This window comes from Bombus huntii, chromosome 7 (genome assembly GCF_024542735.1).
Source record: "Bombus huntii isolate Logan2020A chromosome 7, iyBomHunt1.1, whole genome shotgun sequence".
NCBI classification, from domain to species: domain Eukaryota; kingdom Metazoa; phylum Arthropoda; class Insecta; order Hymenoptera; family Apidae; genus Bombus; species Bombus huntii.
The window spans coordinates 12,172,709-12,192,904 of NC_066244.1; the positions used below are offsets into that span (position 1 = coordinate 12,172,709).

General features: G+C 39.7%; 2 protein-coding genes across 3 annotated transcripts; both read left to right on the top strand.

Annotated features, from left to right (window-relative positions):
• Nucleotides 1-130: 130 nt before the first annotated feature.
• Nucleotides 131-7,321, top strand: LOC126867316 (alanine--glyoxylate aminotransferase 2-like). 2 transcript variants are annotated; one of them, XM_050621707.1, is made up of 9 exons: nt 131-278; nt 1,551-1,652; nt 1,748-1,866; nt 2,215-2,449; nt 4,529-4,622; nt 5,097-5,305; nt 5,417-5,642; nt 5,842-6,240; nt 6,919-7,321. In XM_050621707.1, exons 2-9 carry the CDS (start codon nt 1,588-1,590, stop codon nt 7,027-7,029), a joined length of 1,458 nt encoding a protein of 485 aa, XP_050477664.1. In that variant the 5' UTR covers nt 131-278; nt 1,551-1,587; the 3' UTR covers nt 7,030-7,321. The 2 variants fall into 2 exon arrangements, with proteins under 2 accessions (XP_050477664.1, XP_050477665.1); XM_050621708.1 differs by lacking the exon at nt 131-278 and adding an exon at nt 294-1,379 and having other exon boundaries at nt 1,549-1,652.
• Nucleotides 7,322-8,414: 1,093 nt separating this feature from the next.
• LOC126867278 (vitellogenin-like) lies at nt 8,415-16,279 on the top strand. The gene is made up of 7 exons (XM_050621557.1): nt 8,415-8,519; nt 9,296-10,014; nt 10,665-11,576; nt 11,698-12,742; nt 12,952-14,577; nt 14,852-15,279; nt 15,604-16,279. The coding sequence occupies exons 1-7, from the start codon at nt 8,471-8,473 to the stop codon at nt 16,162-16,164; spliced, it is 5,340 nt and encodes a 1,779-aa protein (XP_050477514.1). The 5' UTR covers nt 8,415-8,470; the 3' UTR covers nt 16,165-16,279.
• Nucleotides 16,280-20,196: the final 3,917 nt, after the last annotated feature.

Genomic DNA, 20,196 nt, shown 5'->3' on the forward strand with positions numbered 1-20,196 from the left:
AAATGTAAGGGACATTTAAAAAGGAAGAGGAAAAATATCTTGATCGATCGAAATCTCTTTTCGCTTAAGTTACGCGCGCCACGGCAGTGTGACTCCTACTGCGCAGTGGAGGGGAGAAGAGGTAATTGCGCGCGCATCCCCTCGCTCCCCACCACTCTTGACGGACAATGAGCAAAGCACTATATATGACGTCACCGGAGTAGGTCGCGGCACTCAGCTGACGACTGCATTCAGAAGTTCGAGAGGCCGTAACTCATTCCGATTATACTCGTGTTCAGGTACGATCACACAGACTCTGCTCTTCCGTACGTGCCGCGTGTGTGTGTTTAGAGATGATATTCCCGGATATTTCCGTCGGTCTTTTTTTTTTTTCTTTATCTGTTTCCTGTGTTTATCGCATATATCTGCCGCATGATCCTTGTAGCTATTCGAAGCCGCGGGGTAGGGTGGTTGGACGGTTTGCCAAATTTTTTCTTTGTTTTCTTATTAATATATTCGGTGACGTATATATCGACTCTATCTTTTGGCTAAAGGTTTCGTATACAGGAAATTTCCTATTTATTTTGTCTACATTTTATTTTTCTTTTTATATATTTGCTTTCGATTTTTTTCAAAGCGACACGTTTTAGAGTTTTGTAATGAATAAATAATATTTACATGTACAGTATGTATTATCATACGTAGCGTCGAATCTACCGTAGGAATTACAAAAATTTATGAGATAACATCGTTCTTGTCTAGTATTGGCGACAAAAATCATATAGAAATAACAAAGTACTACAAATCGTAAAATTCCAAGACCATAAAAGATAAATATCCGTTGTCAATCCTAAAATAAACACCTTGTTTTTGCCATGAATATTTGATCAATCTCAGGTAATAGACAGCAAGTATTTGATCTATCGTCAGAAATTATCGCGGTCGTTTTAAAACACACGTGACAGAAGACTCTTGATCTGTGTTCTCTTTTTCTTCTTTGCTAATTTCGTACATCTCAAGTAACTTAAGAACGTTAAGCGCTATTGCAACACGTGCGACACTAATTCCCTTGCAATTTGCTTTCATAGCAACATTTCATCGATACTTGTGTCTGTTAGCGCACGATTCATTCAAAATATTGCAATTTTTATTTTACAAAAGTCTGTATTAAATTTGTCATTTTTCTAACGATTGACGATACGAATATGTTTGTTAAATCTCGTGGTATGGGAGACTATGGTTGAAAGAATGTATGGGTGCAGCTACCACTTGCATGTAGCAATCACGTGCACTTATCAGCCGCTGGAAAATTACTTATCCTATGGGGAAATGGCCGATACCCGTGCTTCTAAATGATTATTATGTGCCTTTAACACATCGTAATATCAATTTCTAAATATAGGAAGGCCAAGGAAATTTCTCAAGAAATAGCATTTCATTTTTCACGAAATTAAATCTTCCCTTGATTTATCCAGATTTTACCCTAATCTGTGTTACTTATATTACTTGTGAATTATTCTCCTCTATATAATACATTATTCACTAATGAAACTGTTATTATGTTTTCACAGGCTTTAATCAAGAAGTCATACTAGATCATTTTCGAACATGGCCGAGTCATTGGAACAGATGCCAAAATCTGAGACGATCAGACTGCGGGAGCGATATATTGGGTAAATATCATGTTAATCGCGCGTTCCTATTTATCGCTGTTGTCATATGGAATAATATTCATTTCGAGCGTGAACACGAATCGATCGTTTTGCAGGCAAGCGTGCAAATTATTTTACAAATCGAACCCTTTGAAAATTGTTCGAGCCGAGGGGCAGTACATGTTCGATGAGAGAGGCAATCGTTTCTTGGACTGTATCAATAACGTTGCTCACGGTATGAAAAAGATGTTAATATATTAAAATATTTTTTTTAATTTAAGAAGCTTCAATTCGTAAGAATAATTGCCCTAAATAGATAATTTATAGGGACTAAAATAGAACAAATGAATTGACTAATTCTTATCTAAACTGTGCATAGAATCGTATATTTAAATTAAATAAATTATTTAAATCAGATAAATAGCGTCTATGTAAGTTTATAATGATTCTATGCACGTTGAAAGCTTCATTTTAAAAGAACTTCGTACACACGAGTCTAAGAAAATGAAATATAAGTTTGTGAATGATAATAAGAAAATATAATTTCCTATGAATTAACACGGATAAATAAATAAATTTACAGTGGGTCACTGCCATCCAACGGTGGTGCGCGCAGGCCAAGAACAAATGGCTTTGCTCTCCACCAACAACCGTTTCCTCCATGACGATCTGGTAATCTGCGCGCGTCGTTTGACCTCGCTTCTTCCGGAACCACTGTCCATCTGTTTCCTGGTAAACTCGGGCAGCGAGGCCAACGATCTCGCTCTTCGTCTCGCTCAAACGCATACCAAGAACAAGGATATTATCACCTTAGATCAGTAAGTTGTCGCATTTAAAGCAAATCAGCCACAAAAAGTATTCACCTGTTTCCGAAAAAAACGTAGATTAGCGATAATCTACGTTTAGATAATTACGTTTAGACAAACGTGACGATTTCGTTCATCGACTAAATTATCATTCGATCGTTATAGAAATTTTTCCATATTCGATTATTTATTGTAATATTCGTATATTCAGCAAGTTTTCATATCTTCTTCGAAACAGTTATAAATATTTGAAAAAATAAATCTTCTGAAAATAATTCGTAAAACATTTCTTCTCACGATCGAAGGAAAATTGTATGAGAAACGAAATCGTTGTCGTCCAACAGGCTTTTGGCTTTTTCCGACTAAATATATGCGACCCTCGAGCAAAAAAAGAAGTCGAAAATCACTGTGCGTTGTTTCTTTCGTGAGAAAAACGTGTCTCGACCATTTGCAGGTAGCCTTCGTTTTCCCTTTCTGATCGGGGCAAAATTCAGTGAGTAGCCATACGATGCGACTAGAATAACACGAAGGCGATAGGAACACGATGATTTTTCAGGCTACGATGATTTCTCTCAGGCAGACTACGTTCCTTTACTCGACAGCCGACTAATCGTGTGGGTTTTCTTTTTTGCTTGTTTGCAGCGAATGAAAACGCTTTGGAAGATACAAGCAACGTGGCCAACGCGATGCGACGAGACAACGAAAGAAGTTGTACATGATCGATCGGCGAATTTTCGTGCACGCACAAAGTCGACAAAGTCACATAAAGCTATTGTCGTTTTAGGTGACACGTACGTGCCACATGTACGCCACACAGCAAGAAGCCAAGCAATATGGATCGGAACTTATCTACGAAAAAGTAATTTTATATCCTGATAGAAAAGATGCGAAGCCAAGAGGCAACAGCAGGGGCGAATGTTGTCGATAGAAAAGAAGCGAATCGAGGGGGTGTGTTGTGACACGAAGTGGGCCAAGGGGAGCTTCGATAGCTGTACAAGTGAAATTACGTTGTTAAAAGCGTGGTCGTGCACACGATGATATCGTCATGATTCAAAATAGTTTAAGAAGCTTTTAAATGCTTTTTTCGAATCGAACAGATACGTAGTAGGTGGAAATTTATTATAGACCTCGCGAAAGATGGAAATTTTAAATTTGATATTTGAAGGGTGAAATTCATCTCGATACTTGCAAACATCGACGTTTCAAATTTAAGCGTTCAGGGGATGCAATTCATTTCGAAGCTTGCGAAGGTAGAAGTATCAAACCTGGCGTTTAGCTCATGAAAATTTACCCTAAATCTTGCTTTAAATCTTAAAGACCGAGATCTGAAATAACAAAATCTAACATTTACAAGAGAACAAGAGGAGTTTAAATGAGAGAAAATTCAAATTTATTCGGAATACAGAAAACGCAAGTTTCTTTGAAACTTTAAAACCAATCAAAACAAGAAATTTTAGATACAACTGCTATAAATGATAATTCCCGAAATGAAAATTCTTCAAGCATCGCGCGTCTAATAACTGAAGAAACCTGATTAATCGAGTTTTAGCAATGAACATGTGACGATACCTTGGTGAACACGCATTGATAGTTTCATGATTCACTCACGCTCCCTTTGCAGCTGCGCTATCCTTAGCGTCTTCAACGTTCATCCTTTGCTTTGCGAGTGACGCGTTGCGAATGCGTCTCGCCTCACGACATCAGGTTCTTTGATAACGTAATTTTACGTTATCGAGCTATCAGCGTTCCCTTTTGCTTTGTTATCGATACTTCCGCAAACTGAGACAGCGTGAAAAGCGAACGTATATTTCGCGAATCGTTTTCTCTCTCTTCCTTTCTCTCTCTCTCTCTCTCTCTTTATTGTCTTTCCTAATAACGAAAATCGTTGAGTGAAGTGAAGAGTTTCACGAAGAGAAGAGAATGACCATTTTCAGGACGTGTCGAAGAAAATCGGATAAGATGGCCTCGTCGCCGTACGGAGGATCACAGTGAAATGACGCTTAGAGTTAGAGCTTGATAGTGAGCTTGACAGAGAGTGCTGAGGTGGCTGAAAACAAACTGTCGTTTAACGTTGTTCTTTCTTGCTTTTAGTGCTTATCATGGCCATTTGACTTCGATGATCGATATTTCGCCGTACAAGTTCAACAAACCGAACGGGCCTGGCAAAAAAGACTGGGTTCACGTGGTAAGAAAGTTTTATCAATTTCTATTATTATACTGAAGTTCGTCGAAAAAATATCTGAATTCATAATATATCTAAAACAATCTAACAATAGTAGCCTAGATAATCTACAATAAATTGTTGAACCTTCTTCAATGACTTTAATATCGAGAAACATGTTGATAAATTTTGCAAAAAAATTATCATCGTATATAATATGTGTCCAATGCATTCCATAACTTTAGAATAACTCTATTCGTAAGATAAAAGAATGTATACTAAGAAAACCGATTCGTTGTGCCAAAAAAAAAAAAAATTCTTCTAATAGACGTAGATTCTGATAAACAATAAATACCATCAACATCGTTATTATTATTATATTTATAATCGTAAGAAGTATTCGTGAGAATAATTGAAATTTTATACTTCAGAAATGTTTGAATGCCAATTATCTATGTTCGGTGTTTAATGTGAGCTTCTCGTATTTATTATTCATAGGCACCATGCCCGGATGTTTATCGAGGGAAGTATCGCGATATCGACCATCCTAACGAAGATCTGGGCGTGAAGTACGCCGATGATGTGAAGAATATTTGTCAGAATCTGAAGAACGAAGGCAAAGGCGTCTGCGCTTTCATCGCTGAAAGTTTAATGTCTGTCGGTGGGCAAATTCTGCCACCACAGAATTACTTCAGAAACGTGTACAAGTGAGTGTGTTGCTCTATCAGCGTCGAATTTCTTAATATAGTTGATATAATTGTTGATATAATTGGTTACCTACCTTCAGTTTCGTTAATACTATTTGCATAAAATAACAGACACGTTAGAGAAGCCGGTGGTGTTTGCATCGCGGATGAAGTTCAAGTCGGATTTGGAAGGGTTGGTAGCCACATGTGGGCCTTCCAGCTTTACGGCGAGGACGCTATACCGGACATAGTCACCGTAGGAAAACCCATGGGTAACGGACATCCTGTGGCAGCTGTGATTACGACACCGGCCATTGCTGGAAGCTTCAAAGACACTGGAATAGAGTACTTCAATACGGTGAATATCAAAGTTTTTAAATCTCCTCGTTTTTCGTATTCTTCTCAGCAAGAAAACCTTATCGTTTACGAATCGACGAATTCAGATATCTTCCTTCTTTTATAGGATATAATAATAATAATCATTATTATTTATTTATTTTACATTATGAAATTAAAAACCATGAAACACTTACGATTTGTCCTCTGTCGAATCTTAGTATGGGGGAAACCCAGTGTCCTGCGCCATAGCAAATGCCGTGATGGAAGTGATCGAGCGAGAGAATCTTCAAGAGAACGCTTTGAAGGTTGGTAATCATCTGATGACGGAATTGAGGAAGCTGGCCAAGCGACGAAAAATTATCGGTGACGTACGAGGTGTCGGACTGTTCGCGGGTATCGAGTTGGTGAGCGACAGGATCGAGAGAAGCCCAGCGACCTCGGAAGCGAAGCACGTGGTCTCCAGGATGAAGGACAGGAAAATTTTGATAAGCAGCGACGGCCCGGACGACAATATCTTGAAATTGAAACCGCCGATGGTATTCACGATTGAGAATGTAAATCACTTGGTGTCTACTTTGGACGAAGTTCTCGAGGAAGTGGACATTGGCGTCGAAAAGGTGATTGTTAATTGGACTTTCAATTGGAGATATTAATTGAAATTAAAACTAGAAATATTAGAATATTAGAATGGAAAAATATTATAAGTCGTTGGAAATATTAGAAGAGATATTTAGACGAGATTTTAGAAGCAGAGTTGCGAACAACTTACGAAAAACGAATGAACGAAGAGCAGGATTTCTGCATGTTAAGATGTTTCGAAATTATGAATGTAATTTCTAGATTTTCTTATTGAATGATAACGTAGATTATGCAATTATGTCGCGTTTGAGCGAGAAAGCGTGGACACGTTTCGATCGGAAACCGGATGCAGAATGTTGTAACATTGCGAAGTACACTTTGTTTTTCTGAATGAAAATGTCTGACTTTGCAAAGAGATCGTCGTATCTCATCCGGATGAGCGATATTTCGTCTCGACAGTTTGCATGTGCCTCGATAACCAGTGAACCGTTAATTACATGTTTCTTCGATATTTTTTATAGATAGTAATTTTGCATGAAAGTCTTTTAGATATCGCTTGTTAGATTAATTCAACGATCTTTTCAATTTACTTCGTACGTGATTCCATGTTAGCAGACACGATAGAAATATTTTTAAGCGAACGTTGCAATCTACGAGGTTCTCCAAAATTTAGCTGGTTATTAATTCCTGATAATTAATTAATTATATGTTTTTAGAAGTACGAGCCCACGACGACTATTTTGAAGGCGACGATCTCTAAAATGGACGTGGAAACGGATAACACCACGTGTTCAAGCGGGAAGCCTTTGCTTGTTCGCGCCAATTAACGATTAATTTAAGCTGAACCTTATATTATAATATATTTATAAAACACGATGGCCGTGTGCCTTATATTTAAGATATTACTGTTCGTGAGCTGAATGATTATTGATAAATATGTTGTGCATGTTTCTGAAGAATATCGTGTGTATATGTATGAAAAGAATTACAGGTGAACAGAGAGAGATGAGACTATAGTTAAGATTTAATTAAACGTCGAGTTTAAATTCGAAGTAATAATACTTTAGAATATATATTGTAATAAATATAATCACTATAAATATACTATATTTTTGCATATCCGTTTGTTTGATTATTATTTCCGCTGGTAGCGAGATAGTTGAAAGAAACAAGTACAAGTAAATACGGATACAAGGAAGAAAATTCAATGTCTGTGTTAAAATTGTTGACTACGACCGTCGTTATTTAACGTTCAAGCTTTTTTGCAAAATCAAAGATCGAACATTAGAAGATAATAATAAATACTAATGGAGATTATTGATTATTGTTCAATAACTATAATTCCGCAGATTCATAAATCCGTAAATATAATATGATAAAAACGCACGAACCGTGACCCCACGTGTAATCACATCTGCATTTTACATATTATGACCAACTGCATTATTTATTAACAGAAATCTAGCGTTTTCTAGAGTTACGTTATCACGACACGGCTTTATATCGTTATCATACGTGAACTGTGATTATATGGGTAACTTTTGAATCTCAATAAAGATGTTGGTCAAAATATTATTTATTTTTAATTTGAAGGGCATTCTAGAAAATTCCTGAAAGGTTCTTTAGAAGAAAGGAATTTTTAATGTAAAGGACATTGTAAAATATTTCGACGTAAACTTAAACTCTGAGCTAACTTAGCAAACGAGATTATCAAGATAGAACGATAGAAGATGTTAAATCGTATTCTATCAATTTGTTATGATTTCTTTTTCGATAAATATCTTTATTTTTGTAGATGTACTAGTTTTGTAGTTTTAAGATTCACTGGAATATGATAAATATTAAAAATCGGGTATATTTCATATGTCACAACCTAATAAGAATGGGAGAAATGCTTTATGAAATGACAAGTCAGCCGGAGATACAAATCGAGAATTTCGAAGAAAAATGTTGTCAAATTTCATGTCCATCGATTAGGTATATTTCGTTACAACTGTTTCTAACGAGGAAGAGGATTAGTTCGAAAGAAATCGATATTGTTGACGAAATTATTATTTCTTGAACGCCAGTGTTATTAGCAGATAATAAAATTTGATCTGGCAGTTATTATTCTAATAGACACACCAGACAGTGCAAAACATAGATAGGAGAAATGAGTGGCATGTAGATTAAAAAATAAGTTCACGGACATTTTCTTAGCTGCTTACGTTGGCACGATTAAAGTATAAATTGGAGGTTGAAAACGACCCAACGTTACTTTCTCGGTTGATGTCCACGGCTTTCAATATGTGGCTACCACTGACGGTTTTATTGCTTGGTAAGTAAAGGTAGAAAATTCTACTCAGGCCTCCCTATCAATTGTTCCATCTGCTTTCTCATCGATCTTCTTTCTCCCTTGAACTCTTTTCATAAATTTTAATTAATCTGATAGTAGGAGGCATATTTCATGTAGAACGCAGTATATCCAAAAATTCTTATTTGCAATGCCAGAAATGAGGCAAATCTTTTTTACCTCGAGACACTGAAAATTCAGCTCCAATCGTTCAACAATTTTTCTTTGCTTTACTTTTTTGTCATTGAGAATATAATTATCAACGACTGAATTATAGAACTTGTACCAGAAGAATAAAAAAAAAAAAAATATTTTATATACAGAAATATTTTATTTCCATACTTTACAAAAAGTCATTTCCAAAATTATATACCGTGTATCGTAAATCTGCGAAAATCCTATCAGAAACAGCGGTCTGATAATTCCACTGTTAATTTTAGAGAAAGATATTTCTCATACAGAGTATCAATAGAAACTTCTACAAAGTGACAATAAAAATAGGAATAATTTCTCTGTCTCAGAATACGTACGTTTCAATTTCAATCATTCAGGAATTTCTCTTTGTTTCGTTTCCTCACTCTTTCCCTAAAATTGCCAAGACTTATTATTTAATAAATTAAATTTCTCAGTCGCAAAAGTGATCAAGATTCAAGATTTATCACGTATCATTCGTTATTCTCTGTTTCTTTTCTTTTAACATTTACAACTCTGTCGCGTTCAATCAATCGAAGCTAACGCTGAAAATTTCTACGTATCCGCAGCGGGAATAGTTTCAGCCGACTACGACCATGGCTGGCATGCCGACAACGAGTACACTTATCTTGTACGAAGTCGAACATTAACCAGTTTGGGTGAATTATCCGATCAGCACACCGGTATCCTGATGAAAGCATTGCTCACGATACAAGTCAAAGATCCTCAGATGCTAACTGCGAAGGTGTCGCATGCTCAATACGCTCGAATCCTCAAATCTTTACCGGAAGGCTGGGACACTGAGATTTCTGACCAAATGTTGGAACTCCGTGACATGCCCTTTTCTGGTAAACCGTTCAGTATCAAGCTGAAACATGGCGTGATCAGGGACATCATCGTGGATCGTACCATCCCAACCTGGGAGGTGAACATCCTGAAGAGTATCGTTAGCCAGTTGCAACTAGACACCCTGGGTGAGAACGTGATAAGAACGATGGAAATGCAGATTCCGACCGACCAAGAACCGTACGGAATGTTCAGAGTTATGGAAGATTCAGTTGGCGGAAAATGCGAAGTTCTTTACGATATCACGCCGCTGTCAGAGCAAATCGTCCATATGCAACCAGAATTGGTTCCTATGCCGAAGTTGAAGGGAGATGGACGGTATATTGATATCCGCAAATCGAAGAACTTCGACAAATGTGATCAGAGGGTGAACTATCAGTTTGGTATAACTGGCAACAAGCAATGGGAAGCTGGGTCCAATAAGAATGGAAAATTCTTCTCGGTGAGTAGTTTGGATCGTTGATGATATTACAGGAATGTTAGAAGCCGGACAGTATCTTTGACGGTATTTTGATAGAAAGTTGGAATTCTGTGCCAATCCCTGAACCACGTTAACCCCTTAATAGCGTAATAGAATGAAAATGGAGAATTCGGATGGAACGAACGATCCAGGAATAACTATTTCTTTGTCGACAGTGTTTCTTGCGTTTCTTGTATCTGGACACAGGAAACACAGATCTCCGATCGTTTATAGGCGATGAATATCGATAATGGTATTGCAGGATCTTTACTACAATTAGTTTATCTAAAATGGATTAAACAGATGTTGGTTAAACAGTAAACGATGGTTGTTTAACGTGAACTAAATACAATAACGTGTTATAATTGAGACAACGAAATAGTTAATTTGCAACTCTCGTCACCACGGTTCCAACGCACTCTCTGACTTCTCAACTAACACCGACTGTTAATTCGTTTTTCTCCTGTAGCATCCCTTTGTCTTTTGTCTTTGCGCCACCACGTAGGGTTTTTCCGCGAAACTATTCGCTTGAGGGGCCGACGATACATTGTTGGGCCTGTCGGCCCACTTCGGCTTTCTCGCGACTTTGTTTATAGTATAGGTGATGTTAAACAAGATTTTTAATGTTGCAGCAATCTGCGACGAGCAGAATCGTCATCTCAGGAACGCTGAAGGATTACACCATCCAATCGGCGGTGACTACCAACATAATGCACGTGAGCCCAAGATTCTACGACCAGGGACACGGGTTGGTAGCCAGCAGGATGAATGTAACCTTGGCCAACGTGAAGAAAATTACGAGTCCTCTGCCCAAACCGAGCACTCCGGAATCCACTGGCAACCTGGTTTACACTTACAGCAATCCTCACTCAGATATGGAGGAACGCAGAACCGGCAAGGTAGTCGAGGATTCGGATAAGATGATGGTTTCGGATAGCGTCAGTTCTATTAGCTCGAGCGAAGAAGCCACGAAGGGTCAGAATCTTCGAAGCTTATCATCTGACTCGTCCAGCTCGTCCAGTTCGATTTCCAGCAGCGAGGAGGACCATTACTGGCAGCCTAAACCTACGATGGAAGATGCTCCTCAGAATCCTTTGTCGCCCCTATACATTGGCTACCGCGGCAAATTTATTGGAAAATCTAATGAAGTGGACGTTGTAGCGAAAAGCAAAGAACTTATTTCCCAAATGGCCAACGAGATGGAAGATCCGAACAACATGTATAAAAACGAAGTTCTCGAGAAGTTCACGATCCTGTGCCATCTACTTCGTACGATGAATAAGGAGCAAATGTTACAAGTCGATAAGGACGTACGTATTTCTCCTCAAGAGCTGAAATCGATGGGCAAGACTGTGGGCCCTAAACAAAACGCTTGGACCATATTGAAATCCGCTATCGCTCAAACTGGAACTGGACCAGCCTTTTTGGTTATCAAGTACTGGATCGAGATGAAGGAAGTGGATTCCAACAGAGCTGCAGATCTCTTGACTAAACTTCCCAAGACAGCTCGCGCACCTACTGCTGAATACATCAAGGAATTCTTCGTGAGTATCTATCGTATACGAAGTTGATTTGTGATAATATTAATTCATAATATATGAAATTTTCAATTGTAACAATAATGTTTTACGATGTACTGAATCTTCTTGAATTTGCGTTTCCCAGAAACTAGCTACAGGTGAGAGAGTGAAGAACGATCTAGCCATCAGCGGCCCGGCGATCATAGCATTCAGCGAGTTGGTCTATAACGCTCAAGTGAACGGAAGGAGAATGCACAATCAGTATCCGGTGCATACGTATGGTCGTCTCACGTCCAAACACGATCAGGCAGTTACCGAATATTACATCCCCTACCTGGAGAAGGAATTGACGAAAGCTGTGGAAAGTGGCCAAAGCACTGTTATTCAGACTTACATCATGGCTTTGGGTAATATCGGTCATCCGAAGATTCTGCCCGTTTTCGAGCCTTACCTGGAAGGCAAAGTACAGATGACGGTGTTCCAGAGGACGCTGATGGTCTCAGCTCTAGCCAAACTGGCTGAAGGTTTTCCAAAATTGGCGCGTTCGATTTTGTACAAGATCTATCTGAACACCATGGAAGACCACCAAGTGCGTTGCACCGCTGTCTTCATTCTGATGAAGACCAACCCTCCGTTAACCATGTTACAACGAATGGCAGAATTTACCAAGGTCGACAAGAACAAACAAGTGAACTCGGCCGTGAAGTCGACTCTGGAGAGTCTGGCGGACCTGAAGGACCCCGAATATCAAACGCTGGTGAAGAAAGCTCGCGCCGCAAAGAGGCTACTGAGTCCAAGCGATTACAGCTACCATTACTCTCACGGATACGTCACCGAATCGATGACTGACGGAGGGAATATAATTTCTCATATGTTCCTGAAGTACATTGGCAGCGATGATAGCCTGATTCCTAGCGCTATATACTACGGCGTGTACTCTTCTTACGGAGACTTCAAGTTCCCTCCGTTCGAAGTGGTAACCATGGTTTCGAGCATTAAGTCCATTCTAGAGTTGAAGACTAACCCGAAAGAAAGAGAAGGTATCGTATTGGCGGCTGAGAAGATCGCCGAACAGTTGCATATCATTCCTGACGAATCTGTTCCTCTGGAAGGAAACTTGATGTGGAACGGGAAGTACGGAGCGAAGTTCTTCCCCTTCGATAAGACCTCTCTCACTCTATTCCATGAATGTAAGTGTTTCTAAATATTTGACGTTTTAACGATATTTTTCATTAAATACGAAACGATTTGTAGATAATTCTTTATTCGTAGATAACAAGATTATCTACTTTTTGCGAAGGTCAGAGCGCTTCTGACGTTTCTACTAATTTAATAGTATCCAAGATTCAGGTTATTTTAACGAAATCGTATGTTAATCGTGTATCGTTTGTAATTCTAGTGCTTCTCATGTATCTGAAGGGCGAAAGGGAAGGAAAGCTCGTCAACCGATTAGGATCCTACGATATAACATATGGCTTCCCCACAGAAACCGGATTGCCATTCGTCTATAGTTTTGAACTACCTTTGCTTCTCAAGATCACTGGAGATATGAACAACGAGGTGAAGCTTCCAAAGACTATCAAAGCGAAAACCGATTTTCGTATACTCTATGCAATGAAGATTCAAGGAAGAATTGGTTTCGTCACGCCCTTCGAGCACCGGCAGTACATTGCCGGCGTCGATCTGGACTTTAACATTCACCTACCAATGAAACTGCTTCTGGATGTGGACCTACCTAAGGGCAGCTTCGAAGTAAAGATTTGGCCATTGAAGGGAGAAGAAAAGGCACGATTATTGCATTATAGCGTCGTTCCATACGTCGCCAGTCACAACATTTTGGATTTACAGCCTCTGCTCACCGAGAGAACAACACAAACACTAATTCCCGACGTTATCCATTTCGATACTACCCCAGATTCGTATCTGGTGAAGATGGACATGGAAGTTGACAAATCTTACAACTACGATGATTGGCTTAACATGGACATCAATGACTTGTTCGATATTGTTATGACTCCATGGACCTTGGATAACGACAACTACCGCAAAGTAGACATCTTGCTGAATCTGAAACGCGAACAGGTGGCACCATTTGTGTTCAAAATATCGTATGACTATATGGAAATGGCACCCAACGCTGAAGACGCTAAACTATGGACACCCAAAGCTACAGCCACGGTTCCATCCGACACGAAGCCTGACAGCGAAGTTCGTAGGAAGCAATGGATGGACGAGGCTGCCAAGGGTATCAAATTGGCCAAATCACAAGTGATAGATATTGCAGTAGAAATTCCATTGACAAGCGAAGAGAGTATCGGGAACGTTATAACCGTCGCCACGGCTAACAGCGAAGTTGAGAAGAAAGCACGAACGCTGGTATATTGGAGCCTTGAAACCTTGTTCGAAGTCTGCGCGACTTCCCAGACGAAGGTCACGCCAGACAACGCGGTGTTCTACGATCAGGTCGCTCAAATGAAACCTAAGGTAGAATTTAATGCAGATTTGCTCATTGGAAGGTACTGTTCCACTGGTCACCAGTTGAACATGGACGGTGAAGCTACCCAGAGTAAAGAGTTAAGGGAACGGATCAAGAATCTACCTTTAATCAAAATCTGCGAGAAACAAATGCAGCAGGGTAACAAGATCCTTCGAGCCTGTCAAAATGCTGCTGCGATCTCTATGCTTCTTGATCAAATATCTATCTCCGTGGACTTCCAATCGCCGTCTATCACGACCTATATCACCAAGGCTCTCACCACCGTAATAAACAACGATTATTTGGATGATTACGCGGACATTCGCACAGAGTTAATGGATCCTAAGATGACCGGCAAGAAGAAGATCGACATCATAGCCAATCTGACCAACGATTTGGAAAAAGCTAACTTATTAATCTCTACTCCGACTATGAACATTTACGTCAACGACTTAGACCTGTCTGCTTTTGAAATTTCTACGGAGGACGTTCTGATGGCTGCAGACGAGGACATGGATATTCAAAACCTCTTGTACAATGAGGACGAATGTGAGTTTGTATAATTATAACAATTGTGAAATCACTTTTTCAACTGTGCTTACGTCGCATCATCAGCTAGTTATATTATCGATTCGAGAGTAGAATACGAAGCTGACATTTTAGTAATTTTTGAACTGAGCGCGTAGTAATTCCAAACTTCTCAGTAGATATCAAACTTCCACTAGGAAAAGGGACGTGGATCTGATTGATTATTTTTATTACAATGTCTACTAATTTTTCTTATCGATCAAAACTGTTACTTTTGCATCGTTTACTTTTACAGCCGCCTGTATATTGGATAAAACCAGGGCGCAAACATTCGATAGCAGAGAGTACCCCCTGAGATTAGGCAACTGCTGGCACGTCGTCATGACCACGTATCCTCGTGCGAACCCAGATAATCCGGACGAGAGGATGCGTATGCACAAATTGGACAGCGCGAGTATCCTCATTCGTGATATGGAAAACGGACAGAGGGAAATAAAAGTTTTACTTGGTGACAAGGAGATCAAATTTGTACCTACTTCGACCCTACCGAAAGTTTTCGTGAACGAACAACTCGTCAAGATATCTAAGGACATGAGTTGGCAGGAAAAGGAGGACGACGAGGTCTTGTTCGAGATCTTCGAAATCGGTGATCACTCTATCGGCCTGGTTTCTGACGAATACGAATTGAACATTGTTTACGATGGAAAACGTTTAATGATCAAGGTAAATAACAAAGTATAGATTTAAATTAATTTCTTGCTCGAATATCCTCCGTAGATAGCCATTAATCCTTCTAGCCTTCTGTAATTGTTTCTGAAAAATTAAGAACTAATCATACGTTTTCATACTAACATTTGGAAATGTATAAAAAGTGTATCCGCTTGCTTTCTGAGCAGATCGCATACCAAGGAAGTAATTTCGCTTTAAAAACGGAATTAATCATTTTCTGACATTTGATTCGAAAGATACGCGAACAGCAACGGATTAAACGACGTCTGATGAAATAAAAAATCAACGGCTTAATTAATAATATATCGAAATTCGTAGGCGGGCGACAAATTCCGCAAAGCCATCCGTGGTCTCTGTGGTAACTACGACGGAAAGCCGATCAACGATTTTACGGCTCCCAGGAGTTGCATTCTTCGAAAACCCGAGCTATTCATCGCCAGCTACGCTCTGACCAAGAACCGCTGCGAGGGCGAGTCTTTTGAGAACTCGAAATTACTGCCGAACAGCGAATGCGTATACGAAGATAGGAATCATTTGAGCAACGTGATCAGCGACATGGAATCTGGACGAAGAGATACCGAGGAATCAAACTGGGGATACCATACAAACGTCAAAAGCAAACAGTGCACCATCCTGAAGACTCACATGACGGAGACTGATAACACGATATGCTTCACGATTCGTCAAGTGCCTTTCTGCGCACCTGGCTGCGGGGCTACCGAAACGAAATCAAAAGATTATCAATACCACTGCATGAAGAGGAACGCAACAGCGCTGGCCTTGAAAGCCAGAATCGAGAAGGGTGCCAAACCCGATCTCAGCCAGAAATCAGTTACCTTAAACGCACCCATCAACGTTCCTCTTGCTTGCAAGGCCTAATTCCGGTGTACCTTGCTTACCTACCTCATATACTTACATATTTTTGCTAGTATCTGCGATAATTTTATATTTAGCTTGTAATCCAATGTTTTAGTAAAATTTACTCTTTTCAATACCTGCGGTGTTTTTATATTATTTGTTTTACTTCTCTTGTCATATAGTTTTAGATCGTCAAACTGTTGGAAGCATGCATCATAAAAAAATTGTCGTGCCATTCTTTCGATACACATTCCATGTGCAACTGTTTCGGTCACTACAATTCCATAAATTTTATTCGCGAAATTTTCCAGTCAACGATAAAATATGTACATAGATATGTCGGGGTGGCGTTGAAGATAGGGTTGTGGGTGTTCGATGAGTCTTCATTGAAATTAGCCATCGCTGCGGTATAACAAAGATACGGTTTATTAACACAAGTATGGATAACACAAATTCGACAATCAACCACGGCGGTTAGGCGCTCGCGACACTAGTGACAATGGTCTCAGGTTCGATAACGAATCCGCGGTCAACGGGATGATAGATGAACGTTCTCGCGAAATCTAAGTCTGAATAATTGCTGATCGTAAAGACGTTACTCTTTAGTCGGTGAGATCGCGAGAGAGAATGACTTTCCCGTCCCGATGATGCCACAGAAGAAAACTATAGTGAGGTGTGTCTAAGGATACGAGATCATCGGATTCGTCGAGAAAAGCCTTCGTTCAGAAAGTAAGGGAAATTGGCGTTGCTGCTAATTGATCAATCTCCATATCGGTGGTTAGAAAAAGATGCTAGCCGCCCTTGAGGAAAAGTTGCTAGTGGAAGGCGCTGCTCGTTGAAAAATAGGTTTCCCCTATTTTCCCGTAGTTGGGACAAAGACTGTTTGTCCGTTTGAAGGACTTTAGTCAGCTAAATCTTAAGATTTATAACGGGCCCTCGGGCTAGCCGAACATGTACTGCGCAGACGCATCGACATCTGGCAATCATCTTACTCGAAGAATAGGGTCTGTGTGTGGCGAGCTATGGGACAGAGACCGCTGGAACGTTTACTGTAGAGTGTTACAACTATTTCCTTCTTAAGGAAAGCTATAGAATTACTCCATGCCTCTGCTAGAGAAAGCGTTCATACCTTGACCGCGGCTACGTTGGGCGACAAACTGTCGCCTCGAGCCAAAGCTCACAATCACTAATCTCGAACAATTACAATCGGATTGAATAACCACAATTGTTTAATTACAGCTATAGTAGACTCTGGATTCCAATGTTGCGGGATTATCCAAAATTCCAGAGGCTCCGGTGTTCTTTCATCTCCGACAGATATATCAAATCGATACACAAAATTAGTAAAAATCAATAATCACACAAATTTCTCGATACTGTGACACGCTATATATATTATTTCTTCGAGATACTTTCTATTTGTCTCTATGATTTATCGTACATGCTTTTCTGTAAGATACGTGTCGTAATTGTAATCGTTGAGATTATTTCATTTTTGACACGGAGGATCGTGAATAGGGCATTTCAAGCGGAGTTGGTTTAGATGACAATCCATTTTCTTAATCTTCTCGCAGAGATCGGCTTCTTTGATGCAACAAGCTTGCTGTTCGAATTCTCTTCTCAAAGAGCACACCTTTCGTTGTTTGTCATTCTTCGTTTCGATTTTTCGTCGGGAACCTGTTTCGTACGCTTCGTCTATGGAACTTGCTAAGCGCATCTGGTTTAGTTTGCGAATGCTCTTCTCATGCTCCTCGTATGGTTCACCTAAATTTACAATTTCAATTTCGTTTAATTCGCATTTAATCGGAGTAATCATCAGAACTTAATTTTCCATCTAGAATTCGTCAAGCTCTTACTTCTATATATTGGCACGGCTCCCGCTTCCAGATTTTTCCGTATTTCGTGAATCTCTTTCTCGCATCTTTCATAGTACGTTCCACGTAAGATCAACGTTGGTTTCCTATCAATTTCACAATCCTCACATTTCCTCTTTAGCTTCGTCTTCTTATCGCGCATGTAGCGTTTATATTCCAAGCATCTCAGCATCTCCTCGATCAAAGTGAACCGCGTGCTGTCGATTCTGGTGAACACACCTGGCCGTTGCTTCGTTCTCAGCAAATGATGTAACTGTAGCGAGGAAAACGAGACAACGACGATAACGAGACAATGTGTTTTTCTTGTAATTCACCTTGAAAAGGATGAACAGTATCCACTGCATGGACTCGCGTTCGATTATCGTCTGCACGCATTCTATCTCTTCCTGTTTGAACCTATCGCACGAGAAAAGAAATACACGTGCATCATCTGTCAAACAACGTTGCCTATTTCTCGCGAGACTATCACATTTCGATTATTTCATACAAAATGAGTCGAATGAGATTATTGGGTTGGCAACTAAGTGATTGCGGATTTTGTCATTGCCGCCTAATGATACCACTTAGTTGCCAACACAATATACAGGGTGGTTGGTACGTACAGGGGTGATTCTACGTGAAAAAAGAAGTCAAAAATATAGAAAAAAATTTTTCGTTCGAGGCTTTGTTTTCGAGAAAATCGACTTTGAATTTTCGCTCGGTACGCGTGCACTTTATCACGTCTCGTTATAACGAATCTCACTGTAGATCGTTGTCTCGATGGAAAAATTAAAAAACAAAAATTTTTATTCTATATTTTCGACTTCTTTTTTCGCGTGGAATCACCCCCTTTCAGCTTGTACCACCAGTTACCAACAACCCTGTATATTACTATGAGAAATTGCGGAGTACATAGGAATGTGACAGGATTTTAAACAAATTGAAAGATACCAAACCTCTTCATGTTCTTCACGGTTTCCTCGTTCTTCGTATAGACTTCGTTCAACCATCGTCGCATTTTCTCTATGTCAAGGACGGTTTTCCTGATCCAATAACCACGCCAGAACGCTTGGATCCTCGTGGCCATCTCGTTATAGTAATCCTGCCACATTTGATGGACACGATGCACCAGATATCGATCGACCATGATCCTGGTACGATAACCACGCCAATAACGTTGAATGCTGACTGCGCTCTGGTGCAGCAATCGGAAATGTTTTCGGCTGAGGATGCCGCGGATCCAGGCCTGCACTGCCGAGTCGAAATCCAATTCAAACGTTGTAACGTCAGAAGAACGGTATCCTAATCGAATTTTTCGAAATGAAGAACGGAGAACGAATAGTGTGTATTTAAAGAGAAAAATCTGTACTTCAGCGTCGTTATAATTTTCGCTCGAATTCATATGTACTTGTACCATTGCTTCTCCTCTATTTTTCATGACTATCGACATTAATACGAGAATTATTCACGGATCTCGCACGATAATTTACCAAGTAATAATATCGGTAAATCGACGAAAGTCTCGTGTTATGGACAATAAGTTTCTCTTTTGCAGCTTCAGAATTTTCCATCAGAACTTATATAATTCGTAAAATCCACTTGTCAAATTTTCTTTGTTTCATTATCGAATTTATCGATATTATAAAAGGCAGTTTGTCGACGTTGACGATTAATAATTTGGAAAATTTTGCTAACAATGTTAAACTACGCAAGCGTGGCCAGATACGAATCTCAGATCATTGTCAATATCGTTAGTTGAAATAACGAAAAAAGTAAAAGAAGAACTCGTTGATGACTTGTTGGATCGATATGTCGTGATCTTGACCTTAAGCAATCGATATCTTAACGCACAGTTACAATTACGACACACGAGGCTTTATTATTAGCGCTATTCGCAGCCAGATTGGATAAGAGCGATAACTCGCGTACAAGTTGTGGTTATCGAGCCTGAGGTTATCTTTCCGCGCGTACCACAGAATCTTCATCAAGAGATCGTAAAAAAACCTGAAAACCTTTTTTACGGAAGCTCACAGAAATTATCTTCGAACAAGAGTCATTAACCTGTATCCTGCGTGCAGCGATGAAATACAAATGCCTGGTCGCTTCCGCGAGTGTGTCTCTGCGTTTGACTTCCTTTTCGAACTCGATGGGATCCACCGTAAGTTCCGCCACGGATGCCATCGAGAAGGATTATTTCGAC

Coding starts and splice junctions, on each gene's coding strand:
- LOC126867316 (XM_050621707.1), top strand. CDS start 1,588: ATGGCCGAGTCATTGGAACAGATGCCAAAATCTGAGACGATCAGACTG. Junction 4,623..5,096: donor AAAAAGACTGGGTTCACGTG/GTAAGAAAGTTT, acceptor TATTATTCATAG/GCACCATGCCCGGATGTTTA. Junction 5,306..5,416: donor TACTTCAGAAACGTGTACAA/GTGAGTGTGTTG, acceptor ATAAAATAACAG/ACACGTTAGAGAAGCCGGTG.
- LOC126867278 (XM_050621557.1), top strand. CDS start 8,471: ATGTCCACGGCTTTCAATATGTGGCTACCACTGACGGTTTTATTGCTT. Junction 8,520..9,295: donor ACTGACGGTTTTATTGCTTG/GTAAGTAAAGGT, acceptor ACGTATCCGCAG/CGGGAATAGTTTCAGCCGAC. Junction 14,578..14,851: donor CTTGTACAATGAGGACGAAT/GTGAGTTTGTAT, acceptor TTACTTTTACAG/CCGCCTGTATATTGGATAAA.